This window comes from Triplophysa rosa, linkage group LG21 (genome assembly GCF_024868665.1).
Source record: "Triplophysa rosa linkage group LG21, Trosa_1v2, whole genome shotgun sequence".
Classification (NCBI taxonomy): Eukaryota; Metazoa; Chordata; class Actinopteri; order Cypriniformes; family Nemacheilidae; genus Triplophysa; species Triplophysa rosa.
This window is the reverse complement of record NC_079910.1, coordinates 9,078,717-9,106,701: the sequence shown is the minus strand read 5'-3', so window position 1 is coordinate 9,106,701 and position 27,985 is coordinate 9,078,717. Positions and strand designations below refer to the sequence as shown.

Sequence of the window (27,985 nt, the reverse complement as noted above, 5' to 3'; positions counted from 1 at the left end):
AAAGGGGAATAGACTATGTTATACTAAAACATTTTGTAAAATAAAATTGACTACAAAATCTTTACACAAGCATTTCACATTTTTAACAAATACCAAGCACATCCAATACTTTATCCCACCAACCCAGTGAAATTACAAAGGTCTTGGCAGATTTGAAACTATAATAAATTGGACAATCTTCTACAAATTTACCTTTGTAAGTGTTAATAAAAACAGGCGTGTAATTATCTTCTGCGTGCTTTAGAGGTCACTTAAGGAAAAGTTCACACAAAAATAGAAATTCTGTCATGAATCCCCCCCAAAGTTGTTCCAAACCTGTATACATTTCTTTGTTCTGTTGAACACAAAGAAAAATATTTGGAAAAATGTTTGCAACTTACATTTCTGGGACATCGTCATTCACTACCAAAAATTAAAATGATAGTCAAAGGTGCCTTAGAACTGTTTGCTTTCATAAATTCTTCAAAATATCTTCTTTTGTGTCCAACAGAACAAAAAAAGGATACAATGATTTTTCATACTATGGTAACGTTAGTCAATGATTTCCCAGAAATGTCTGTTGCTAACATTTTTCCAAATATCTTTCTGTGTTCATCAGAACAAATACATTTTTTACAGGTTTGGAACAACTTGAGTGCGAGTAAATGATGACAGAATTTTCATTTTTTGGTGGAGTATCCCTTTAATTTGTAAACCAATGTTTTTTTTGTTTTGCTTTTTATCGAAAATATTGAACATAATATACATCTATAATGGCATAGATAAATGTACATAAATAATGATTCAGCAAGGCACATGAAGAAAGAAAGAAAAAAACATACCAAGAACCAATAAATTACAAATATTCTGAAAGAAAAAAACATATACAATAAAAAATAAGAATTAAGTAGGGGTCTATACATTCTCTTCCAATAAATCTAATTCTTTTATTATTTTAACAAGTTTCAGAGCCATTTGTAAACCAATGTACGTCTGCCTTTCAAGTGCGCTTACTGTTACTTTTATTTTGAAATGCGTCACAGCAATCGGCCATCTTGAACGTTTCTACGGATGCTCGCTGGCTGGTGCTGGTGACGCAGGATGTGAGATGTGAAGCGTGCCCCATCATCCCACGAGCGAAGCGAGGGAAAAAAGTTACGAGTTCCCCTTGAATTTCACTATTTACAACCATGTCAGGAGACGACGACCAGCAGGAGCAGACCGTTGCTGATGACTTGGTGGTTACCAAGTACAAGATGGGGGCTGACATAGCAAATCGTAAGAATGGTTCTGTTACTTAGCTTTATGCGGGATTAAGGGTTGAATTTGACCGAGCGACGGTGCAGCTCGCTGCTCGGCCATGTGTCTGTCTAGTGTCAGGAACTGTAGTGAGATAGGAACTAATGCCAGTCTTTTCCTGTTTTTTGTTGATTTGGACTGCCATCACAATAATTTGCAATGAGAACCGACATTGTGTAACCTAAAGTGCAATGTTAAGTGTTTTTATGTTAGCATATTAGCCAGCTAGCGGTAACGTTAACGTTAGTTGTAATGCAGCGACTTTTGGCGCTGAACGTGCTCAAGTTTTGAAGTTCGTAATTGATCATAGGTGACATATCATCGCCATTTCATATTGTCCTCACGTTGTTGTTCATAATGTATAAACTTCTTTTAAACAGGGCCAAATATGTTATGTTGGTGTCTAGTTTTAAGTTTAATAGTAATGCTGAGCAAGCTGCTGCCACCGTCAGTCTGCGGGCCAGTCAATTTCTTTGCCACTATTCCTAGAAATGCTTACTGATTAAATGTGTATTGATCTCCTTTAGACTAGATAACGGTGCAGGATTCCGGTTTAGAAAGAGCTCCAAGATGTGTTGGGGAAGAATATAATGTTTCAATTTGATCAAACTTTTTTCAAACAGAGGCTTTGAAGACTGTCATTGAAGCAGCCAAGCCTGGCGTGTCTGTGCTCAGCCTCTGCGAGCAAGGAGATGCTTTCATCACTGCTGAGACGGGCAAGGTGTTCAAAAAGGAAAAAGAGATCAAGAAAGGTGAACATGTGTCTATCAACCAGAAAATATTCTTTAAAATCTTGAATATGAAGTTTTTAAATGTGGTGAACTTTTCCAACAGGTATCGCCTTTCCCACTTGTGTATCTGTGAACAACTGTGTGTGCCACTTCTCACCTCTGAAAAGTGATCCCGACTACACGCTTAAAGATGGTGAATTGGTTAAAATGTGAGTTTGTTTTCTGTGCTGTTGTATGTATATATTTTCTTAAGGTTGTTTTCAACGTTTGCTTATACTGTTATTTACTTGTATACACAGCGACATTGGAGTGCACGTGGATGGCTTCATCTCCAACATCGCTCACAGCTTTGTGATTGGTGCGACCAAGGTATTGCACTCTTTATTGGGTGCCACAGAACTCGTCCTTCGGTCTGTTAGTGTGATGTTTATAAAGCATTCATTTGCTTACTTTTTAGGATGCTCCTGTGACAGGACGCAAGGCGGATGTGATTAAAGCAGCCCACTTGTGTGCAGAAGCTGCTCTTCGGCTGGTTAAGCCTGGAAATCAGGTTAGTTACAGTGACTCATATCTTTATGTTATCTGTCATGAATAATGGCAGAAAATTTAATTTGTTCGCTTTTTTTATTGAAAACAAAGAACAGAAGGTCACCATGGGCACCACAAAGTCAAAACAGTACATTTTCCATACACATTTTCCAGTACATTATCACTTTAATCCTCAATGGCTTGTGTACATAATCCACTTAACCCAATATTCAATGCATTTGTCCAATTTATGTCTCACCATAAATGTAAGCCTATCCATACCAAATATATCATTTACAATTTCCCTCCATTGATCCCTTGTTGGAGGGTCTCTCTGGAACCATTTACGGGTTATGGCTTTCCGGCTGCTTGCTAAAAGTATTTTAACAAATATTTATCACTATCCGAAATAGTTTCAGGTATTTTTCCAAGGTACAGAGTGAGAAATTAAAAATCCAAATTAATTTCTACTGCTAATTCATGCCAATAAGTTTGTATTCTTGAACATGCCCAGACAATATGAAAATGGTTAGCCATTTGTGTTCCACATTGTCTCCAGCATAGGCCCAGACTCTGTTCACCTGTTCGTATTGCTGTTAACCTGGGAGTTATAAAAAATCGTATTACATTCTTCCATCCAAACTCTCGCCAAGATCTAGAATTTGGTGTGCTTGCCTGTGTAGCACAAATATCTGTCCAGTCTTCCTCCGTTATTTGTGAATCAGATTCTTTCTCCCACTTTTGTTTTACATAATTTGAGGTATGCTTTTTACTAATTTGTATATATCCATATAATTTCGATATTAACTTCTTATTTACCCCATTTGTATATGCGTTAGTAAATGCTGTGATCAGGTTATCAGCATATATTTCTTTACTTTTTACTTTTTTGTTGAAATAGTCCCTAACTTGTAGGTATCTATAAAAATCTTGCTTTTACAAATGTCTCTGACAATGCCTGATAACTCAGTTAATTTCCATTAGAGGTGATCGAGCAATACGAAGTGATTCCCCTCTGCGCCCAATATTTCAATCTTGCATCCTGCAAAATCTGGGTCGTATGCTATCCACTTCAGTGGCCCTGTCTGATTTTCTAATTGTAGTTTCCTCAGGACCCTAAACCATAGCTTGACTGAAAATACTGTCCAGACGTTCAATTTCCCATAATTCCTCTCAGCTAGATTTCTATTTCCAAGTCATGATTTCTGAGGAGTGGCCATCTGTGTAATTTCCAGAGTTTTCCATCTGGACTCATAGCTTGGTATACACCAACATATCAAGGGTTTCAGTTGTGCAGCATAGAAATAATCCTGAAAACAAGGTAGGCCTGCCCCCCTTTCTCTTTTGCCAACTGCAGTGTCTTAAACCTTATTCTTGGTCTTCGGCCATTCCAGACAAACCTTAAGATCATCGCATCCTATTCATTAAATTGTTTTTGTGGTATGTCTAGAGGCAAGGATTGGAAAAGATAAAGTAACCGTGGTAACACATTCATTTTAATTATTTCTATGCGACTACTCAAATCTAGTGGAAGCCAATTTCATGTAGTAGTGTCAGATTTAACCTCTTTGCAGATAGGTCTATAATTGTTTTCATAAAGTTTTGATGTCTTTTGTTAAAGTTATGCCTAAATATTTTAACGATTCCACTTAAAATTATATTGTCGCCTCATGCTTGAATTGGGCCTAAAATTGTATACAAGTGCTTGGGTCTTATGGATATTTATCTTGTATCCTGAATATAAATTGTATGTTTTTAAGAGAGACATCAATTTAGGAAAGCTTAATTGGGCTCGTCAGGAATTTGTTTGCTTTTAATCCAAATTTTTGACCCTAAATTACTATTATGTAACACCTGTTTTGTAGAAGGCAAAAGGCATTCCAGACAGTTTTTTTTCTTATAGTACTGAATTTTCTTAAGTCTTGAGAATCTCAGTTATCTTTTGGCATGTTTCTATGGATGCATTATGGAAGTCTGCAAATGAATGGTCTATTAAATTTGTTTCACTGGTCATTCACAGAGACACATCACTGTTTAAATGAATCTTTATGAAAACCATAATAGATCAGTTATTGTTGTTTAAGTCTCTCTCTTGGTCTCTCAGAACACTCAGGTCACAGAAGCCTGGAATAAGATTGCCCAGTCATTTAAATGCACAGCCATAGAGGGTGAGTTGACTAAAAACTAACTGCTAACTATATTTGAATTATAGGTATTAAAGCCCTGATTGTTTCTGTAAACAGGCATGTTGTCTCATCAACTGAAGCAGCATGTCATTGATGGAGAGAAGACCATTATTCAGAACCCCAGTGATCAGCAAAAGTGAGGACATGAAACGTCAGATCTTGGTCTATAAAAATGATTTGGTGTTCCTTAATTCCAGATGCTCTTTGTCCTTGTCTTGCTTTCAGGAAGGACCATGAGAAGGCAGAATTTGAAGTGCATGAGGTGTATGCTGTGGACGTGCTCATTAGCACTGGAGAGGGAAAGGTGAAAATTTGATATTTTTTACATGTATTTAATGTCAGTGTTCCTGAAGTGTCTCCATTAACACAAGTAATACTGATCACATCACTGTTTCTGCAGGCTAGAGACTCTGGCCAGAGAACCACCGTTTACAAGCGAGACCCTAGCAAGCAGTATGGCTTGAAGATGAAGACTTCCAGGATGTTCTTTAGTGAGGTGGAGCGTCGATTTGATACCATGCCATTCACTCTAAGGTATTGAATTGTAGATGGCCTGTTAATGGTTTTCTCACCACTAATGGATTATGTTTAGCAATTTAGTTTAGACTAACATATTTACCTTATGTATAAAATATTAAGTTAATCCTTTATTACAATATATTAGGTCACTTTTATATTTACATGCATTATGCATGTGGCAGATACTTTTATCCAAAGTTTTCACAATGCATTCAAGTAGATGTTTTATCAGTAAGTACTGTACACTCCCTGGGTGTTGAACCAAAAATATTTAACTTTGTCCTTCATCACATTTTATTTTGTCTGACATTTTCTCTCTTTCAGGGCTTTTGAGGATGAGGCTAAAGCTCGGCTAGGCGTAGTTGAGTGTGCCAAGCATGAGCTGCTTCAACCCTTCAGTGTCCTGCATGAGAAGGAAGGTGAGACATAAGTATTACAGTAATAAAATTTCATTATTTTATATGGGAAATGATCAACTAAGTATGACGATGAAAAGGTTAAAACCATGCAAGCAAGCACCTAAATAAATAAAAAATCCTGTCATCACCAGGTAGTTTGGTGCCATTGTCAGGGTCATGGAAGATCTTGATCTGTAATGGTCTGTTTACTCACGTTTGTTCTCCTTCAAGGTGAATTTGTAGCACAGTTCAAGTTTACGGTGATGCTGATGGCCAACGGTCCTCTACGTATCACCAGTGGACATTATGATCCAGAGCTTTACAAGTCTGAGCAAGAAGTACAAGATCCAGAGCTCAAGGTAAGGAACAATTGTGATTAAGGGAATAGGTGTAAAAAGGTTAAACAGTATGATTCTTTAGTGCAATGTAGTATTTAGCCTGTTGGTAAATGTAGTCTTCTGTTTTCTGCAGGCCTTGTTGCAAAGCTCAGCCAGCCGCAAGGCACAGAAGAAGAAGAAAAAGAAGGTCTGTTCAACTTAAATACAATAAAAGGTTTAAACAACACACTTCTAAGTATTGCCTCCTGTAAATGAGTTTTTATCATGAGAGGTCAAGGTTTTGGTTAAGGTGGTATTCTGCTAGCCAAGTCAAAGTAACTAGATTTTGTCCAAATTTAAGCTAGATTTAGCATCTAGATTTTATAAATCTAATGAATTTTGTTTGTTCCCAGGCATCAAAAAATGCAGAGAGCGCTACAGGACAGCCAGTGGAGGCTGAGAGCCAAGCTGCTGCATAGACTCCCACTGCCAACCAAGATGACTGACATAGCCTCTGCACAGCCCAAAGAAAAAAAACATTAAAGCTAATTATGACCTGCCCCAATGAGAGGCCTTCTGGCCAAGCCTTCTGTCTATTTGAATACCTCCTCATTAGCTATATAAGACTGCTGCAGGGTTTGTACAGTTTACTTAGTTTCCAAACTCTTGTTTGGTTGCTTCTCTTTGGAGTAGTTGCTACTCATGATCGGGAGGATAAAATGAGCAGGTAGATACTGACTAATTGTTTACAGAAGGCAACACTGGGGATCTTTTGACCCTCTGAAGAGTTTCACTGTCCCTGTAAAAGCCATCATGAACAATAAAAGTGTAACAATGACACATATTAAACAGCACTGCTACAAAGTGTGATTATGTCATTTCAGATAGGGTCCCTGTTTTAGGTCTGTTCAAGATTGCCTTTTTGTAATGAGTTTTTGTCAATTGGGAGTAATTATTATAGTTTGTATATGCCTCACTACAGCTCGAATATAGCAAAATAACTGCAACGAAAGTGCTGTTATTCAATTTGGTAAGCTTTCCGTTTCTGTCAGATAACATTTGGCATTCATGTTTGTAATATTTCCCAAATTACAAAAGCTTTTCCAGAGTCTCTTGCTGTAGATTTTCCTTCATCTTACTGGTTTGAATCCTGAAATAATTGTCTGACTAAACTAACTGACCAAATTGTCCTGCCATTTTGTAAGAGTACACCTAATAAATTGAACAATCCAAATTATGGAAGTCTGGTTTGTGTTTTTTCTAATGTGTGGAAACTGAATCAAAATGCTGTCAGATTAAACATTTGGCAGACGCTTTTATCCAAAGCGACTTGCATTGCATTGTACTATACATTTGTTTCTGACTGTGTGCAATCCACTGGGATTCATGCTCCAACCACTGAGCCACAGGAAAGACTTTACAGGACCTCATATTTCCGAGGCTGAAACATTTATTAGTTTTGCAGTAATATTACATCTTTTATTCGCTCATATAACCACTTTTTTATACTAGTTTAAATTAGTTTTATACTAATTTGTAATAGTTTGCAAAGCTCTTAGTTTACAGTGTACTTGATTAGTTTTTACCCTTTAGTTTAAAAGTAACCAAATCAAATATATCAATTTAAAGATTTGTCAGTCTGCGAATTAAATTGTTATTAAAACTCCAAACATTGCAGTAACTAAAAGACTTACAAGATAATTACTAATAAATATGAGTACGAAATAAGTACGACACCTGTGATTCATATATAAACGCTGGTAAATAATGATTAAAGAGTGAAAAATCATGTCCAATGGATTAACACGAGGCTAAATTGACAGCTGTAGCAAGTTTACTGTCGCTGAAAAATGACGTAATCGAGCAGTATAAAACAGCCCGTCTCCTACATGACGTTCTCTTGGAGTCGTTGCTATCGCTTGACGAGGTGAGGAATTTGTGTCTGCTGTGCTTGTGTAGCCATTGAATACAATCCATAGCAATCAAACGCATCTACACACCATCCATCTAAATCTTTAACGTTCCTTGTTTCTTTACAGAACCATCTTCTCATCATGAGAGCGAAGGTAAGTAGAAATGTTGTGTTTGTGGTTATTTGTTGTTCGTCATTATCTGGCTAATGTTGCTAACCCTCTGGTGGCTAGTCTAAACTATGTTTGTATTTTTTTGCAATTTAACATGCGTGTTTTAAACGGTAGTTTCGTTTTTAATAGTTTATGACGTAGTAATTGGTATACTGCTAATATTTAACAAATTACTCTAATGAATAATTGGGCCTACTTCACGGAGCATATTTGATGCACATTTATGTTGCGGCAAACTCGAGCAAGGAATCAGTACGACTTTGTCATAACTAAAAAAGTGCATTAAGCCGTTTTAAATTAAAATATAGGATTTGCTTATTTGGGAGAATAAACGAGGTGTTTTCCGTCTGAACGGCCATGCTGTATAGTGAGTGCATGGCGGGAGCGCTCGTTGAAATGTGCGCATGTGTAGTTCTGCAAGCTGCGCTAAATAGATTTTAATAATGCTTGTGCATAACTTGAATCATTTACCAAAATTAATGACTGTATTCTGTTTTCAGTGGCGAAAGAAGCGCATGCGCAGGTAAGCTTGTCATAGTGTGGTCTTCAGGTCTCATTTGTCTAATGCAGCAGAATGAAGTCTAAACCGGAGTGTTCACTTTTAGGCTGAAGCGTAAAAGGAGAAAGATGAGGCAGAGGTCAAAGTAAACGGGACCCCTTTTGCTGAAGCTGAGTGCTCTTCCACTTCAATCTCCTAAGCAAGAGTCTTCTGGAAGCCCATCTAAAGATCCACTCATCTACCACCTGTGAGCCCAGCCATCTTCTCAACAGAGACTTTGGTTTCCATCACTTGGTTCTGCAGAAGCATCCTGGTCTTGATGATCCTGTGAACTGTTTTTGGACATTCCTCAGACTTGTCTGCTCAGCTTGTTTTTGTTAATGTCTTCAATAAATTTTGGTTTAACAAAATGTTGCCCAATGTCATCCTTTTGCAAGTTCATAGAAAATGTTAGTTTGGTTCCTAATCTTTTGCAGCGGTTTAATTCCGTTGTACATGCGTGCTTAATATTAAACCAAGGGCTTTTCCCAGTGTAACGTGCCCAGCTATGAATGTGATTAGAAGTTTGTTATATTTTAGTGGGCTATAGTTTGCCATTACTGACTTGCTGTGTTCCTGTGTAGTTGGACTGGTGCGTTGGCAACGAGTTTGTTGGCATACCGAAAATATACCCTTGATTTGGCTAGAAGTGTGCAAAATGCATGTAAACTGGTACTGTCCTGCTTTATCAACAGGACTGGTAATCTTGTTTAAAGGGATAGTTTACCCAAAATTAACTTTTTTCGTCATGTTATTTCAAACTTGTATGACTGCAGAACACAAACATTGTTTGGTTGCCAACATTCTTCAAAATATCTTTTGTTCTGCAGAGGAAAGTCATACAGGTGTGTATGACGTGAGGATGAATAAATGGTTAAAGTATTTTCACATTTGGTGCAACTCGTGCATGGCTTCTGTGGAACAATGATATTTTGAGAAATGTCTCGGTGGTTTTGTGTCCATTCAGTGGAAGCCAATGGGGCCGATGTTGTGTTAGAAGAAAGTCATGCAGGTTTATATTGACACGAGGGTTATTAAATGATGAAGGTTACGAACTATTCCTCTATTGAAGTGTATTCCAGCAATAGGTACGTTACATGGCAACACAACCCTAACTGAGATGCAACGTTCTGAGCACAGGTAAAACTCAACTTATGTCAACAGGCTGCGGGCTTAGAATGTTTCTGTACTTTACACGTAAACGAGCCATTCTGCACTATTGTTTAGTGGATGCATGTAAAAAAAACACCTCTTTTTAATCTGTAGTAAACCATGTTAAATACGCAAAAGCTGTTTTCTGCCAGATGTTACTGAAATTTTCCCCGCCCTTTAAGGTCTCTTGTACTGCGCATATAACAACAGTAAATGCCGAGCACCACATCACAACATTCTCTGTATGTGGTTTTGAATAGAGGGTTATTGGCTTTTGACACGCCCTCTTTTGAGCAAACTAGAAATCCACAACTTCCACTGTCTGCAACAGAGCGCACGTCAGCAGATAGTGAACGAATGAAACGTTTTCTATGTATAAAAAACAGCACACCGCCGTTTACGAGCAGCATTTAGAGATAGTATGAGGTTGTGAGTGTGATACACAGCGCGGAACATCTTAGAAAACGATTTGATGGCGAAAGAGCCGTTGCCATCAGAGGATGCAGGGCCGGGTACTGGTGCAGCTTCGGAGGTTGCGGACTCGGCCCTGGCTGAAGACGCGCAGCCTCTCGATTCTCCTGGAAAACACGCCGTGTCCGTTCTGTGGTCTTTCGGGAAATGTCTCTGTGCCTCACTGGCGGTCTACTTGGCTGGATATTTCGGATTCAGTCTCAGTTTAGTTTTGCTCTGTCTTGTAGTTTACACGGGATGGAAGCACAGCCGCGATGGAAAGAAAGCGCGATTGCAGAGAGCGGTGTATTTTTTGGAGAATGAGCAGGATGTCACAACCACACGGGTGTTTAGAAGTAAACGGGAGATACCTGCATGGGTAAGACTTCAAGAAATGATTCGGGTTGTCAACAATTTGCAGCCCGCAACACAATATTTGCATCTGTACGCAAATGGAAAGATGCAGAATCTCGTTAAGAATCTTCTTTTCCAGTTTTGCTATCCTAACGTACGATATTGAAATCTTCTCGTTGCATTGACAGCTTTCATGTTTGTTTTTCGATATTTCTTTCTGGTGTGTGAGATGTTTTTGAAGAACTGATGATCTCCGACTCTTTCAATATAACATTTTAGCGGTCTTAAAACAATGCGTTCATTCTTAAATCTGAGTTATTGTCACTTATTTAATCACAGATATTTCAGTAGTTTAATAAACTGCATACTGCTAGTTGTATTGAGATATACCTTTAATTGTAAAGGAATTCTTTCATTATTAGGCTGTTCCAGAACACATTAACAGAGAATACTTCATTTTTTGTCTTCTAAAACAAAATAAATTAACAGCTTTTAATGAGAGAGATGGCCTGCAAATCACATTCTTTGTCTCTTTCTCGTGCACCTTTTGGCAGAATTCTTATTTGTCTTCTGTTCTTTCCAATGCCATCCTTCATTAACAACTTTACATTCCAAAGTCTGTCCAGCCCTTGCTATATTTGGACATCAAGTCTCTGAGGACTGAGTCATTGGCATCGAAATGACAAAATGGACCATTTACAGCGATAATTTGGTCAGAGCAGAATGACAAACATTGTTGGAAGACTATTCAAACAAGCAGTTTTTCCACTTTTATCTCAGTAGCTTGCATATCCTGACATTGATGTGTTTTGTATAAACGTACCCACACGCTGCTACTAATTAGGAGTTTAAACTTCAGTATTTAGTTGACTGCTGATGACTCATGTTCTGATGGTCAGTGTTCACTTTGTTTATACATACACATGACTTATTAAATTCAGGGAACAGTTCAACCACCGTGTTATTTTGACATAATATATTTACTTCCATGTTGTTCCGATAGTTTTATTTTCTCTCCAGATACATTAGTAGAATATCCAAATACAGGTTTTGAATATAATGCGTTAGAAAATAGTTAACATCAGTTGTATGTGAATTATGTATAGAGTACCTATAATATTTCCTGGTTAAAATCCTTGGCTAACATTTCTTTTGTTGTTGTATTTTTTCATACTGAAATTGGAATTGACCTTTCACCAAGTTTTCCTTTAACACAGGATGTTTGTTTATAAACAGGACTTTAATCACTCTCGCTAAAGATGAGTTTTGGGTCTATTTCTGTGATGTTCTATGGCGACATACATTTTATAAACATTTAAATGCTTTTTGGCAAATACATTTCAAAAACATGTCCAAAAATAGCTAAGAATCTTTCTGTGAACGCACAGCTGAGCTCTTCCCTGAAACCCTTTTCACGTCCTTCACGTTATTTGCATAGTGTACAAAATAAGAGCTCTCCTTCATACAGCATATGTAACCCTGATCTGTTATGTGTGTTTACATTAGAAGTCAAATCTTTTTTTTTTCTACAGGTGAACTTCCCAGACGTGGAAAAGGTTGAGTGGATGAACAAGGTATTATTTGTGTTTAAATACACTAACGCACACGTGACTGCAGCCTCTGTTCTCATTGTTTCTGGTCTGTGTCCCTGAGGGCTGTTTGTGTGTGTTTTCAATCCAGTGGCTGAAGATAAATAGTCAAACAGCTTGGCATCGTTTCTGCTGCCATTGCCATAATGGATCCACTTTGGCTTTAAGTACCCACAGGCTACAATAATCATTGTAATACCTGCTATTATGAATCTTGTAACATACACTGTAGGACAAAATGGTTGTTCAGAGACTGACTCTTGAGAGGAATGTCAAACAAGACTGGGAGTTTATCAGGACACTAGACTTGGCTCGCAAAGGTCTTCAGGCTCCAAACTTGCGGTCACATGGTCTTTTTGCACATTACTTTGATAACGGCTCATTGTGAACCTTCTCCATTTAAAGTGCAAGGATTAAATACTGGCTTTTCAATAGTTTAATAGTTACTCAGTAGTTAAAACTAGCATAGAACTGACTTTATAAGGCCAGAATGGGGGCAGGGATGTGTGGTGATGGTGAATTGTGGTATGTGTTACTGAAGCTGACTACCCAATCACTTACACCATCCTTAAAAGTCACACTTCACAGTTGTTGACATATGCAAACTCTCTGAGAGTGTGGCAGTAAACCTGCTGAACTTTTTATAGCTTTACCGAAGCAATTTTGGGGCTTTACCTGATGAATATAGCAAATAAATAATAATTTCAGTAAACTGACTTTAATTCTTTAGTGAACTATGTAGGTTTCTATAGCGCCATTGCATTCAAAAGAACTGTTGTAAATGGTTTCAGTGTTTGTGGTTTCATCTGTGGTTTGACTGACAAATGAAGCGTTTGTCCCAGCATATGTTCGGCTCTTTTTGGCCTTAGGTGACCACAGAGGTTGTTTTGCTGCTTTGTTTATTTTGAGAAAATCCGATTTCACAAATTTATGCTTGAAATCAAGAATTTCTTTCTGAAATGAGTTTCAATTTTCACAGATATTACAGCAGGCCTGGCCGTTTATTGGACAGTATCTGGAGAAGCTGCTGGTGGAGACCATTGCTCCTTCAATCCGATCTGCCAGCGCTCATCTACAAACTCTTAGTTTCACCAAAGTTGACTTGGGAGACAGGGTACACAAATCTGTTTTTTATTAAAGACATTTATACAGTATATGTTTCACCTGAGATATATTCAATACATTTCAGCTCCAAGATGTTTCATTTCTATGCTGACAAATCGAAACAAACATTATTTTAACAGGCCATGAAGGTAGCTGGGGTAAAGGCCTACACTGAGCATGATAAGCGTCAAGTAATACTTGATCTTTATATCAGGTAACACTATTGTTATTAAAGCCATATTATAAACTTTCAAAATATGTCAGACACTCTATTCTCTATTCTATACAGTTATGCAGGAGATGTAGAGATTAATGTTGAGGTGAAGAGGTACTTCTGTAAAGCCGGGGTGAAGGGCATTCAGGTAAGATCTTGCTGTAGTTTAGTTGGTAAAGCATGATCTAGAGAGCAATGTGTTTTTTGCGCTGTGGGTCACATTGTTTGAAAGCATCAAACAAATGCGTAATAATAAGAAAGAATGCAATGGGACGTTGAAACCAGTATCTCTCTTATTCTAGCTCCATGGAAAGTTGAGGGTGATCCTGGAACCTCTAATTGGAGATATTCCTCTCGTTGGAGCTGTCACCATGTTCTTCATTCGCAGACCTGTTAGTCAACATCTTGCAACCTTATCAGATCTGAACTCTGAACCAGTTTCCTCTTTTTCTCACCACATTTTGACTACTTTGCTCTTCTAACTATGTTCTCTGCAGAAACTTGACATCAACTGGACCGGCCTGACCAATTTATTAGACATACCCGGTCTGAAGTGAGTAGATCTGCCTCGCATTGGTTATTTGAATCAACCATAACTCTTTTATTACTCTGTAGTTATTATCTATCCTCATTTGCCTCGTTCATTGATAATCAGTGTAGCACCGGCCTGATTATTCCAAATCTGCCGAGCTTGGAACGGGGAAACATGCAGTCAGAAATCCGTTTCCTTGTGTCATCAGATTCATATTTCTTACATCTTAGCTCACTGTAGTTACATTAAATAGAGGCCGTCATGCTGTCATTTAGATGTATTTTGTTTGTGCTTCTGTGTTGTCCCATTTTCTCTGTACGAACCACATCCCCTTGCATTCATTTTCAGTGCCATGTCGGACACAATGATAATGGATGCAATCGCCTCTTTCCTGGTTCTTCCCAATCGTCTCACTGTGCCTTTGGTGGCCAACCTGCACGTAGCACAGCTTCGTTCCCCTCTTCCACGGGTAACACTTCACTGTGCTTTAATGGAGTATTTAACAATGTCTAAAGCATTAGATATCCATCAAGCATACTTTAATACTCCCTTGTGTCATCTTGCATGATTGTGTGATATAAATGCAAGATCATTTCCTCTTGTAACCTCTTTCAAGAGCGTTAAAGGTGTATTTTACCGAAAAAGAACAACATGAGATTATGAAGTAAATTCCTTTTGGGTGAAATATTCCTTTATTTACATATGCTAATGAATGCACACCTTTCGCACATTCTTATTTGGTTTTTGTTCCCGCAGGGTATAGTGCGTATCCATCTGTTGGAGGCAGAAAACCTGGCTTCCAAGGATAATTACGTGAAAGGCGTTATATCTGGAAAGTCTGACCCGTATGCAGTGCTTCGGGTGGGCACGCAGACCTTTACCTCTCACCACGTGGACAACAACCTAAATCCTCAGTGGAGAGAGATGTATGAGGTCAGAAAGAGAGAAAGAGAGAGAGATGTGCATGGGTAGCATGTGATCTCTGTGGTTTTTGTGTTTGCTCTGATAGCTGAAAAAAGTGTGTCACATTTCTGAGGAAAGGGAAGCTGTGGGTTTTAGAAGTACTCATACCACGTCGATGTTTACTCTGCTCAAATTCTTGTAACCCTTGGCGACAAAAACAAAGTATGATAGTGCTCGATGTGACTATCATGTGCTGAGATCAGATGAGTGCTGATAAACTGATCAAAAGTTCAAGATGAGTTACAAATCTTAATAGCGCTTTGCAAGTTCCGGATATTAAAATGATTGTGCAACATTATTACTACATGTCAAATTCAAGTTAGCCAATGTCACTTATCACATATTTTGTCTGCATGTGGGTTTGTTAGGTCATTGTTCATGAAGTACCTGGTCAGGAGTTGGAGCTGGAGGTGTTTGATAAAGACCCTGATCAAGATGACTTTCTCGGAAGGTATTAGTATGGGATATTGACATGTGTGAACTGAATATTGAATTTGATATTATTACATGAATATATGAAAACATTTGACATTTATTTGTTATTGTGTAAAATATTTGGAGTTTCAAAATAACTTTCATCATAAACAAAATATGTTATGTCCTCGCTGTTTTAGTTGCAGTAAATATTGTGATGTATACAGCAATTTCAAAGCAGAGGTGCTGAGACATTGTGCGTAACATATTGTTTTTTGTTTCATGGAAGAATGAAAATAATAGCGAGTGAGATCAAATTGAGTAGTTTTGGGGTGTGCAGCGTCTTATTTTCTGTCGTTTTTTGGATCTGTTTCAGAATGAAGTTGGATTTAGGTATTGTTAAGAAAGCAGTAGTTCTGGATGAGGTACTTTCCTTTATATTTTGATATTATATACAGCTCCATAATATTTTCATAAAAACTATTTATATTTAATATAAATCCTGCTCTCCTCAATACTTTATTTACAGTGTTTACGTTCTTATTTAAATGAACCTTAGCGTTATTTTTCAGTCAATGTAGTAATGGCTGTCTGTAATCTGTAGAGAGGTTTTATTTCATACTGCACTTTTCAATGTGGTTTTAGTGGTACACTCTGAAGGACGCAACATCCGGTCAGGTTCACCTCAAGCTTGAATGGCTCTCTCTACTGCCCTCTGCAGACCGCCTGACTGAGGTCTCACTTGCTAGACTATAAACACTCATGTTTGTAATAATAACCTTCATCGATATGCACAGTAAACCTTTTTTATTACATAGGTGCTGCAAAGGAATCAAAAAATCACAGTAACCGGTAAGACAGCAGATCCTCCCTCTGCTGCCATTTTGACTGTTTATCTGGACCGAGCCCAAGATCTACCTGTAAGATAGATCCTGAGCCAGACCTGCCCTTTTTTATCTCCTTTATTTGAATGAAACTTTATAATTTACCGTAAATATGATGTGCTTGTATACAGTTCAAAAAAGGTAATAAGGACCCCAGCCCCGTGGTGCAGATTTCTGTTCAGGAAGCAACCAAAGAAAGCAGGGTATGATGTCATCAGACTTGTCACACATCATGTGTAAAGTTAATGAAATATTCATACTCCTTACAGTCTCTCCATTCCACGTTTTCACATTTCACCTTTATCCTGTGTGTGGAATTATTCATCCAGACGGCCTATGGAACCAATAATCCAGTGTGGGAGGAGGCCTTCACATTTTTTATAAAGGACCAACGCAAACAAGACATCAACATCCAGGTATACTTTGATCTTATCATTTCATTAAATATCAATTAAACCCTTCAAATTGTACACACCACCTGCAAATAGTTTCTTTGTGGCTATGTTTATCTTCGCTTCCAGGTGAAAGATGACGACAGGACCGTGACGCTGGGCAATCTGACCATCCCGTTTTCCCGTCTGCTCTCCAGCCCTGAGCTCAGCATGGATCAGTGGTTTCAGTTGGACAGCTCCGGACCGGCCAGCCGGATCTACGTTACAGTTTTGCTGAGGGTCAACTAGGATTCTTAATAAAAACTCTACATTAAAGCACCATAATCCAAAAGACTAAATTAAAACTTGAATGACCTTCTGGGATGGTTTTTAAAGTTCTTCAATGAGTTTAGATGTTTGTGCTCTTTTATGCTGTTATAGGTGTTGTGGTTGAATGAAGAAGCTATCCCCACCTCACCTGTGTCTCCATTGCCGGGAGAAGGGGATATTGAATCCGAGGTGTCTCCTGGAACAAAAGTGTCCCCCACTTTGAATCGTCCAGATCAAACCAGTCCAGACAGCGGCTTTGCATCTGAGGTGAGCTTTTAAAGATCCTATAACATCCTTTAATTCAATTTTGCTGCTTCAATAATCGTACATACTGTATTACATAAACAATGTAGGGTGTGCTGCGAATACACCTGGTAGAAGCTGAGAATCTCATCGCGAAGGACAATTTAATGGGTGGAATGATGAAGGGAAAGAGTGACCCGTATGTGAAGATCCGAGTGGGAGGAATGGCCTTTAAGAGTCAGGTCATCAAAGAAAACCTCAACCCCGTCTGGAACGAACTTTATGAGGTAAACGCACTGATTGATTTAGCTTGAAATCTATTAGATGTTTATTTAACGTCATATTTTATATCTCTGCTGTATTTATAATTCATTGTAGGTGATCCTGACACAGCTCCCAGGCCAAGAGGTGGAGTTTGACCTGTATGATAAAGACATTGATCAGGATGATTTTCTGGGCAGGTAAAATAGACAAATGCTAAACATTTATTTTAGTAGCCAATGTTTTTGCTAATGTGTAATCCATATTGCTTCAAAATGTTGGTGTTGTTCCTATAATGATTTATTATCTTGTTGTAGAGTCAAAATGAGCCTTAAAGACCTCATCAGTGCTCAGTTTACAGATCAGGTGGGTCTGTCAATGTCCTGTGCATGTTTATTCTTCTTTCTTTTTTAATAAGATTTTAAACATTCTTGCTGTTTTTCGGGGTATGCCTTTGATTCCCTATGCAGTGGTATAATCTGAATGATGTGAAGTCTGGACGGCTTCATCTGGTGATGGAATGGGTGCCTAAGGTGTCAGATCCCACTAGACTTGAGCAGGTAACAATTTATATCTGGCATCCTCAACTCATTTACTTTATGATGACATTGATATGACTGTGTGCTTTGTATCCAGATCATGCACTACAACTCTCTGCAGTCCTACCAGAATAAAATTGTTCCGTCTGTCGCGCTTCTGTTTGTGTACATTGAGAGAGCACACGGTCTTCCCGTGAGTTAATTTGATTTTCGTTCACTATTTGAACAAACTGGCGACAGAATAAATGGCAGCAAATGTGAATAGACTGAGAGTAGAGGCAGCTTTGTCTCAGTGAACTGTACTCATGTTGTCCACAGTTAAAGAAGAGCGGAAAAGAGCAGAAAGCAGGAGCTGAACTGTCAATCAAAAACGTATCCTACCGCACTAAAGTAAGACTCCTGAATCCTGAGATATATACAGTATGCTACAAGATTGTGATTTATTGCTGAAGACTCACTTTTTTTATTTATATCTCTTTCACAAGATTGCCAATCGCTCGACTTGTCCGCAATGGGATGAGGCTTTTCACTTCCTGATTCATAATCCAAAAGAAGACACACTCGTGGTCAAAGTGAGAAGCTGTATTTTACAATAATGCTGAATTGAAATTTGGTTTAAGTGGCACAGTTAATACAAATATTCTACATTGTCAAATGTGCTCTGTTGTGTTTTTTGCGAGTTTTTATATTATTTGTACGTGTGTGTGCAGCTCTCTCACAGCTGGGGTCAGCCTCTGGGGGCTCTCGTGCTTCCCGTCAGGGAGCTGTTGGATGAGAAGGATCTAGTGTTGGATCACTGGTTCACTCTGGATGGAGCCATGCCTGAAAGTGAGATTCTGCTACGAGCTGAACTTAAGGTCAGACATTCATCCCACACATGGATCACATACAGAAATCAAAAAATCATCACTCTGATATGCTCATGTCATAGAATAAATATAATTATATATTAGAGACGTGTTAAGCAAAAAGCACTTTCTCTAGTGGTCGCAGACTTGGTATACTATTATATTTTTCTCATATATAAATTTCACATATTTAAACAGAACACTGTATTCTTCTCCAACTAATTTAACTCTCCGCCTTTGAACAGCTCTTAGACAGCAAGCTGGCACAGTGTAGTGACAGCGCAACCAATGCGGAAGAAGTGACTGACATCATACCCAGCGGAGAGGCGGCTGCTGAAACCAATCGTGAACTCCGACACAGAAATGTGCCTGTCCAAGGGTGAGATACAGAAACATCTGTATTTCCCTTGCGTCAGTATGTTAACATGAAGTTAGACAGTAGCTGACAGATATATGTGTTGATGTGGGTGTGGGCATGAATGTGCGTGTGTAGAAGTGAAGATGCTGCTGTGAGTGGGAAATCCCAGGTGAAGCTCTCCGTCGCTTATTCATCTGACGTGAACAGATTGGTGATCAACGTCCATGCCTGCAGGTAAGTGTCATTCATGTTTATAAAAACAAAGTACAGTGTATGTCTACAATGCATCTGTAATAATGGTAAAACTTTCCTGTGGCTCAGTGGTTAGAGCATGGCATTGCACATAGTCAGAAACAAAATGTGTAGTACAATGCAATATAAGTCGATTTGGATAAAAGCGTCTGCCAAATGCATAAATGTAAAAGTAAAGTTTGGCATTTGTGAAATGCTGCATCGCTCCACTAGGTGGCAGTATATAGTACAAATCAAAAGTAAAAAGTAATATAATATTAAATGTCCAATACTTGGTCCCTTACAAATAATAGAGCCTCTTTATGGGCTTTATAACATTCTCTGTTTTTTTTTCGTAAAGGAACTTGCCTTCCTTCTCCAAGGATCCTCCAGATACTTACATCTCGTTTATTCTTCTTCCTGATAAAAACCGGACCACCAAAAAGAAGACCAGTGTTAAGAAGAGAAATCTCAACCCGGAGATCAATGAGAGGTTAATGGGAATACAATTCATAAAATCACGTCTTGAGGACAGTGAGAACTGAATGTTCACCATCTTTCGACCTTTCTTACAGATTTGATTTTGACATGTCACTTGATGAGGCTAAACAGAGATGCATCGAACTCTCTGTCAAAAACAGTGTTTCCTTTATGAGTCGTGAAAAAGAGCTTATTGGCAAGGTATGTATCTGACAAAAATGAGTTTGGTTCACAAATGTATGTTGTGTGTCTAAACGTAGTTTCTTTCTTTGTGTTTCAGCTTCAAATAGACCTGAATCAACTAGATCTCAAAGCAGGATTGACACAGTGGTATGTGCAATTTTTGTTTTCTGTTTTATTGACTGCGAGAGATTACTTGATCGGATTACAGAGAAATGTTTGTTTATGTTCATTTTTTATTTGTATAATTTCAGGTATGACTTGTCAAATGAGATCAACTGAATGGGACTTCCCATGTTGACTTAAAGATGTGTTAACAATCATTTGAAGAGAAAGTTCTCTAAGCTTTTCAGATGTTTACTTACCCTGACGCTAGCAGGGGTTATAGTGTTCCAAAAACAGAGTGACCTTTGTGCCTGGATTGCATCGTGGAATCGCTGTGCCTTGCTGGATTCCCATTATAATCAAATGATGTTAGCACTTAAAAGCACCTTGTTTTTTTATGTATTTAACTTTTATGCTTTTAGGTTATGCTTTGTGATCCTGCAGGATCAGGTTGTTACAGTTGGAACTTTATGGGTCATTGAAAATGTGACGATGGAAAGTTGGTGCTTCGGTCCAGCTCAGCATTTATTGTGTTTTGTTCTAAACATTTCAACAAGAATGAATTCTATACTTGTTTAGTCCAAGTCCACAACATCAGTATTCTGTGCTTTTTTTTTAAGGAAGTCTATAAAGAAACCTAAATCAAAGGGTACATTTTTCAGTCTTATTTAGAGTCTTTAGTTTATCAGAGCACTTCAATCTAGTGTTTTTCTTACGTGGAAGTGGACAGTTCGTCTTGCACATGTCAACATTTTTTCAATCACTGTGTACATTTTACATGTTTCCCAAAGATAAAAGAAGTCTTTTATAATGTATGTTTGAACCAGCATAGCAGCATGAATATTCAGTCCACTCAAAAATGCTACAAAAATACTTGAGATGTGTTCTTGTAGGAAAGAATGAGTAGACACAAGATAAGGATACAGAGACAATGAAATGTAGTGGTTCTGCACCATCACTCAGAGCTTGTATTGCAGTTGTAATAAATATGCCATTTGCACTTTTCATACTGCTTTGTTGTATTGTTTGATGTTGAGTCTGGTCTTAACTAAAGCCTTCCCAAACTGAAGTATACTGTAGTATTTACTATAGGAAACTGTAAATAAATTAGAATGTAATTTAGTAATTATACTAGTTTAGGAGAATTACTATAGTATACTAATATTCATTTGTAATATTTTGTAGTTGTAGTATACTTATACTAAAGTAGGTTTTCATGTGGTGTGCACGTAATTCACGTGAAACCCTTACAACCTATATTCTATTTTTTTACAACCAAAACAAACTGGGAGCCCTGCAGCTTTTAGTATGTTTTGGGGGATCCTTACCCCTCTGAAGTTTGCAGGCTCTGCGCTACTGTAACTGAGATAAGTGTAACTCAATTACTCTTTAATAATCAGGCACATTCGGCACTTTAAATAAACAACCATTTATCTGATTATAGTGTGTTTACATTTAAAAGACAGGGAGAGCTCAAATATGAAGATGGCGAATCGTTAGATACTATTTTTTGACTGAAATCAGATAAGTTCACAAGTTCACACCAATGTAGCAGCGCAGTCACTTCAATATTGTGACGTCATGACGAGCAATTCAGTTCTTTCTAGTTCTTTATTATAGATCAAGAAAGAAAGATGCGAAAGAAAGATGAGACAGTTGAGAAAGAAAGAAAGAAATATTATTTTGGTATGTTTTTGGGGGTGGGCATAATGACGATGAAGATATTTTCCACCTCGAACCCGGAATTAAAGTCTGGTTTTTACATAAACATTAATTTGAATGATTTAGTGGTGTTAAAACATTAAAAGTATTAACATTAAATTATTTCCGGGTTGTGGTTTGAAATATTCTAAATCCGAGGTGTCTGGAACGCAGCACTCCCTCTGAAGAATAAGTGAATTAGCCGTGCAAATAATTGCATTTCTTTACTTAAAGTCTTTAAAAGCTCCGCCCAAACCGTCAAATATACGTCAATTAAAATGAACGTCATTACAGGAAGGAAGTGCATTTTCAGATTTTAACTACAGATTTTGAGGGCACACTAATTTAAAAAAAAAGAATGTCCTACATTGATAAACTATTTACAATAAACGCTGCAATATTTCATGAAAAAATAGGCATTGTCATTTTTTATTTCACTGGGACTTTAAATAACACACACACGCACACGCACACACACACACACACACACACAAATATAAACAGCTGTAATATTCATTGTCTGGAATATAAGGAATAGCAGACTGTGCCTACTTGTTATGAATGAAGTCATTAGAATACCACAGGCTTCAAACTGGGAACTGCTGGAATTAATTAATGCTGCAATTTAAGAGTTCGGCCAGCAGGTGGCGACAGGGGACAAATAAAAGCTATTCATCTTTACTCCAGCGATTTGCAGTCGGTAGTTGTGCAGGATGGGAGGGCTTAATCGCTTGTGGATAGCTTTCACTGTGAACGCACTCAGTTAACAGATGAGTACTCTGGATGGAGCAAAATAATTGACCGGAGAGGATAAACAATCAGAAACTCCTTACAAAGAGCAGAAACTCAACGGAGTTACAACAATTAAAAAGAGGACTGGCTGCTTGACATGGATTGTTCGGACATCTGCAATACAATACTTTTCAGGAGTAAAACAAATTGATACTTTGTGGCATTTCTGTCTAGTTGCGTGATTTATCTACTTTTATAAATCAAATTTTTCTATGAGATTCAGATCTATTCGGATTCAGATCTGAAACGGATCACGTAATGCTTTTTGTTTGACTTTTTAACAAAACACAACAATATTGGAATGTGATCGCACGTATTGGATATACATTGGATTTATAAAGGGCACTGGGCGCCGAAAGCGCATACATTACACAGAGCATCTCAATTCTGCATCTGGACAGCATCATAAACTTTAAATATGGGGAATATTGAGAGTGTGGACGGGCAATCTGAGCTGAAGCATCATATAATGCCTCTGAAAGTTCCCATGCCCGACTCAACGGAACTTGAAGAAAGGTTTGCCATAGTTTTGGTGAGTAACTATACAATAACTGTATGTATAAAAGTACAATATAAAGTGTTTTTTTTAAACTATATGAGCACGTTTTTTTGTTCACTTTGTTTTTAACAAAATATATGTTTTAAATAGCTTTCTTTTATGTAAAAAACAACAACAACATAAACATTGTTAAGTTGTTCTTCTTAATGGAAAAAATAAGTTTTTATTGTTTTTCTAAAGATACTCCCTGACATCCCAAACTTTACAGTATTTAACATATAATATCGCATCTCACAGATGAGCTAAATGACGTGACAGCCTGACAGATGTTGACGCCTGTCTGATATAGTCCGTATGTCAGAAGTGCGTGGTGTCAAAATCAGCGGCTTTGCTTTATGACTTTTTCAAATGTTAAGCTGGGCCAGTCCTCCCACCCCCATTTTGTTCTTCGCACGCTTCTGCTCCGGTCCTTTTGTCTCTGGAACTTCACGACAAATGATGTGAGATTCCACGTGAGCGTGAAATACGTCTACACCAAAAATACGTCGCGTGCCAAATGTTTTGTCGGGCGCAGTGACATATAGGCAAAGGGTTTATTTTGTAAGGGGTAATGAAATGAATTTCATACAGAACAACATTTTCTGAATTCCCCCAAAACTCCTACGAGCGAGAGATGGTGAAAGATCCGCCCCCTCATTCTCTGTCTCGCTCTCCAGCGCCTCGCGTTTGTTAGAAACAGTTACAGTTAGCTATGAGTTGACATTTGAGTTAAATACGCAGTTACATCTGTCAGTATCAATATGACACAATCAGGCGTGTTGTTATTTATGTAGCCTAGTAACTAAATCAACATTTGAATACTTTTATTTTGCTCTTTGATGTTAACCAGCTGTTGATCAGTGCTTGCCTTGTAGAATTATATAGATACTTTGATTCTTTTAAATATTGCACAAGCAGTTTACATATAATTCACTATTGTTCAGAGATACACTTTAGTGTCCTTATTCGTCCCATAGTGGACAGTGGATGGAAAGAATGACCATCCCAGGGTGGCACCGAGGTCAGTTTTAGAGCCTTGTCTCATTTAAGTTGAGCCAGACTTTCTCCCACTGTTTTAAATTTGTGGGAAAGAATAACATTATGAGTAACATTCGTGCCGTGAAGCTGTTATCGGACAGTGTGCATGTGCTGGCCTCTGTCTCATTTTGATAAAAGAACATCAAAGTGTGTCTGACATCATTCTGGAAAAGGATTCACACTATTAACCTGTTTAGTAGTCACACAGGTTGAGAGTGTTTGATACTGTCTGAATATAATCAGTTTTTCCCAGCAGTTGTGTACATTTGTGAATTACAGATGTAAAATGTAGCGGAGGACAAAAATATTGCCAAGACGTCTGGCCATTGTAAGAGAGAAGTGATTGAGAATCAGCCATTTCTATGTGCATGTACTTTTTTTCAACCATTATATATCTCTACTGGTTATTTTAAAGCCCATATCCTTCCAGCATCTAAACGTATGTTTACTTATGCCTCAATAACGTTCCTAATAGGTCGCTGTCCTTCCAAAACCTTGGATGTCAAAATGTCCTTTTTAAAGGAAAAACACTATACTTTTTAAATTAAATACTGTGTTGTCATCAGTGTTGGGTAAGTCACTCTGAAAAAGTAATTAATTACTAGTTACTAATTACATATTCAATAGTGTAATTAGATTACTGTACAAATGACTCTCTACAAAAAGTATTTAGTTACTTATTACTAATTACTTTCTATATCCTATATCAACCTTGATTAGTTAAGTGGTTCAAGGATAGACATGAAACAGCTCTTTTAATTAATTCAAATAAATAATATAAAACTACATAAAGTAGTATTATTAACTGACCAAAGTATTACAAATGTGAGAATTATACATTGAAGCACGGATTTTAAAGTTAGATTTTGAATTTTGATGTCAGTTCCACTATTGCACACATATATATTACACAAAGTATTTAGTTTAATTACATCAGAGTAACTGTAATTAAATTACAGTAAAAATTTGAGTAATCCCTTACTTTACTTTTTCAAGGGAAAAGTAATTAAATTACAGTAACTAATTACTTAGTAACTAGTTACACCCAACACTGGTTGTCATGCACTTTTTATTGCTTAGATATTTGTGAAACCCAGTGACAAACATAAAGGGTGACTAATAATAATGATTTATGGCAAACTATAAAATCATGAACTATGGAGGTTTCAGAAAGACAGCAGCGAAATGTCTATATATAAATTAAACAACGTCAGCATGCTTCAATCAGTGATGTAACCATCGCTGCATCACTTCCGCCCTTCAGTTCCTCCGTGCACCGTCTGTGCTGCACACTTCGCTCTGTGTGTGGTTGTGTCTGCTCGTACCATCTCTCCTCCCTCAGATGCTTGCTCAGACGGATAATGGTAGCGTAAAATGATGTCATAGGTGAAGGCCATGCCAGAGCAGTAATATCCATGCGGTAATGGCTTTAACAGGAGCTTAGCACAGGAGGGTGGATTGTGTGTGGAGATGGATCACCAGATGAGACCCCTGGGTTACATCAGGCGACTTTGTGTGCACTTTTAATGAAACGCCAGCATGTGCTGTATACCTCGATTTTGCTCTTTTGCCTTTGTCTGGCCGATCCAAACTCTGTTCTCTGCGGCTGGAAACAGCTGCCTGACTTTTTTCCCTCGTTTGTGAAAGGAAATTGCATTGTGGAGCCGACTGTGGCCAGTTTCTCCAGTGATGTGTACTGAATTTTTAGTAAATTGGCTACTGGGTTTGTTGAACGATTTCTTTTTTGCATGTTTTCATGCAGTGAAAAGTGGTAAATGCAGCAGGTGTGATAAAGGAGGAGTTCTCCCCAAAATAAAACTTTTATCATGATTTCAAAACCCGACTCTTTCTTCTGTGTACCAGAAAAGAAGCTATTTTGAGAAATGTCTCGGTGGTTTTGTGTCCATACAACGGAACTCAATGGGGGTCAGTTTGGTTACCAACGTTCTTCAAAATATCTTCTTTTGTGTTCTGCAGAAGAAAGAAAGTCATACAGGTTTGCAATGACAGGGTGAGTAAATGATGAAAGTATTTCTGCTTGTAATTTGTACTTGACTTAAAAAAATACATTTTCACTTTTGTGTAACTTAATGTTGTCAGTTGGTTCAAGTTCATATACTGTATGAAATTGTACATTTGATAAAAAACATAAAAAGAGCAACACTATGGATAAATATACATAACTTTCTCAGATCTATCCTCTGTTTTTTATGTTCAGGGACATTCTGCTCTGATAAGAGGAGTGTTAAACAATGTAGGTGGAACACTGAATCCATATGGAATTTCTATGGTAATGGAATCTTTTACGCTTCACTCTGTGTCTGAAACTGAAGTTGGGATCTGGCTTCCCTGCTAAACTTCTCCATATGGTTCTGTGTTTTTGTTAAAGAGACAGGAGGTGTAATTTTTTTAGAGGTACAGTGATGGAGCAGAAGTAAATGTGCGTGCACGATATCTTCTTACAAAGTGCCCCCGCGCGACTGCGCAGCATCGGATTCCTGTGGTCTGCTCTCGGTTAAAGCCACGGGAGAACTTTAGAGAGGGAAAATTCCCTTTGAACTGGCTGTCTGCCACTGTGTGCCGTTGTAATGACTTTACCAACACTTCTAACAGAATGCTATACTAAAGTGCCATTTCAAAGACCACTGTGCTTATTTTTTCTCTGCGATTACAGTCAGAGAGATTTGATTTTGTGCTATTCTGAAAACCTTGCTACTGCATTTTGTGATGTAGTACAAAATGTGTGTGTAACATTTGAAGTGCTTTAAGTTTTAAGGTGACACAGTGACCCTGCCAGCCTCATCGTCCGTCAGTCTGACCCCTGACACGGTGCTGTCCGTCACGTCCGATTGATATGTGTCACTCAAGTGGAAATAATGGAGTCAAGCTGTGGGCCTTGTATATGGGACATTAAACTTAAATCATTCTTATTAGATTGGCCTTTGACTCTGTGTGTCTGGTCTGAGCCGGTCAGAGCAGTTCAAAAGAGCCTGCAGGTGGGGAGGAATCAGCTGTTGTTTGTTTGTTGTGCTGTAGGAGTGAACATCTGTCTTTCCAATGGCCTCGTCACAATACTGACTCAGTCTGTCCTCTGTGGGCATCCTTGTCCTACCAACAAACCTCAGACTCTCACACGCAGGCATTGTTTAAGTGTGACGTGTTATTGTGTGAGGCCCTTAAAGTGAGTTCACTTAGTGACCATTTATTTACCGGCTCATGCAAAAATGAAATCTACACAACTGTTTGTCAGGAATATTTCAATAAAATTTATTAAAATTAAAATGAACAAAGATGAGAGCATTCATTTGTTATTTTAGTGCAAATTATGCACATTTTTTCAAGTCAACGGCTTATTCTAGAGCAAAAAGATCAGGGGACAGATTCACAAAACAGTTTAAAAAAAAATTATTCTGTCATTTTTATTTTTAATTCAAATGTAAAATATATATTTGTTCTTTATCTTGTTACTCTTGGGTTAAAAAATAAGAGTTTAGAGAATATGTGATTAAAAAAAATTATGCAACAGATTTTAAGAATTGCACTTTCTTTCAAACTTCTTATAATTTACCTTAAAAATTGTCTTAATTTTTTGTGAATATGGCCTCAGGTGAGGTTATCTCCTTAACGTTGATTAAGCCCATGAATTTCCCATGTAGTAAAGCAATACTTTTTCTGTATCAGTTGTATCAGTTTAAAACTTTTTTATTTTTTTATCAGTTTAAAACCATTTTATTT

General features: G+C 37.8%; 3 protein-coding genes and 1 long non-coding RNA gene across 8 annotated transcripts in view; all 4 read left to right on the top strand.

The window, feature by feature from the left end:
* Window positions 1-1,054: 1,054 nt before the first annotated feature.
* On the top strand, window positions 1,055-7,188 carry pa2g4b (proliferation-associated 2G4, b). Its single transcript, XM_057320041.1, has 13 exons — window positions 1,055-1,257; window positions 1,902-2,030; window positions 2,113-2,218; window positions 2,309-2,378; window positions 2,467-2,559; window positions 4,642-4,705; window positions 4,781-4,859; window positions 4,949-5,027; window positions 5,124-5,257; window positions 5,567-5,661; window positions 5,872-5,999; window positions 6,112-6,165; window positions 6,371-7,188. Exons 1-13 carry the CDS (start codon window positions 1,170-1,172, stop codon window positions 6,434-6,436), a joined length of 1,185 nt encoding a protein of 394 aa, XP_057176024.1. The 5' UTR covers window positions 1,055-1,169; the 3' UTR covers window positions 6,437-7,188.
* Window positions 7,189-7,839: 651 nt separating this feature from the next.
* Window positions 7,840-8,950, top strand: LOC130545166 (uncharacterized). Its single transcript, XR_008961622.1, has 4 exons — window positions 7,840-7,884; window positions 7,997-8,023; window positions 8,542-8,564; window positions 8,647-8,950. It is a non-coding gene; the product is annotated as an uncharacterized LOC130545166 (long non-coding RNA).
* Window positions 8,951-10,030: 1,080 nt separating this feature from the next.
* esyt1a (extended synaptotagmin-like protein 1a) lies at window positions 10,031-21,182 on the top strand. Its single transcript, XM_057319868.1, has 31 exons — window positions 10,031-10,560; window positions 12,068-12,109; window positions 13,104-13,238; window positions 13,369-13,442; window positions 13,518-13,590; window positions 13,745-13,834; window positions 13,940-13,995; window positions 14,323-14,443; window positions 14,731-14,907; window positions 15,306-15,388; window positions 15,728-15,776; window positions 15,997-16,086; window positions 16,170-16,271; window positions 16,367-16,438; window positions 16,565-16,651; window positions 16,757-16,906; window positions 17,048-17,203; window positions 17,290-17,466; window positions 17,558-17,640; window positions 17,758-17,806; window positions 17,911-18,000; window positions 18,077-18,172; window positions 18,298-18,369; window positions 18,465-18,551; window positions 18,690-18,836; window positions 19,073-19,206; window positions 19,321-19,419; window positions 19,778-19,909; window positions 19,992-20,097; window positions 20,177-20,226; window positions 20,331-21,182. Exons 1-31 carry the CDS (start codon window positions 10,204-10,206, stop codon window positions 20,356-20,358), a joined length of 3,264 nt encoding a protein of 1,087 aa, XP_057175851.1. The 5' UTR covers window positions 10,031-10,203; the 3' UTR covers window positions 20,359-21,182.
* A 1,474-nt stretch (window positions 21,183-22,656) lies between these two features.
* The window catches only part of fmnl3 (formin-like 3), a 38,608-nt gene continuing 33,279 nt past the window's right edge, over window positions 22,657-27,985 (top strand). For all 5 annotated transcript variants that reach the window (XM_057319262.1, XM_057319261.1, XM_057319260.1 and 2 more), the window contains exon 1: window positions 22,657-23,206. In XM_057319262.1, coding sequence (XP_057175245.1) covers window positions 23,093-23,206 — 114 coding nt within the window. In that variant the 5' untranslated portion in view covers window positions 22,657-23,092. The remainder of the gene's footprint in view (window positions 23,207-27,985) is intronic.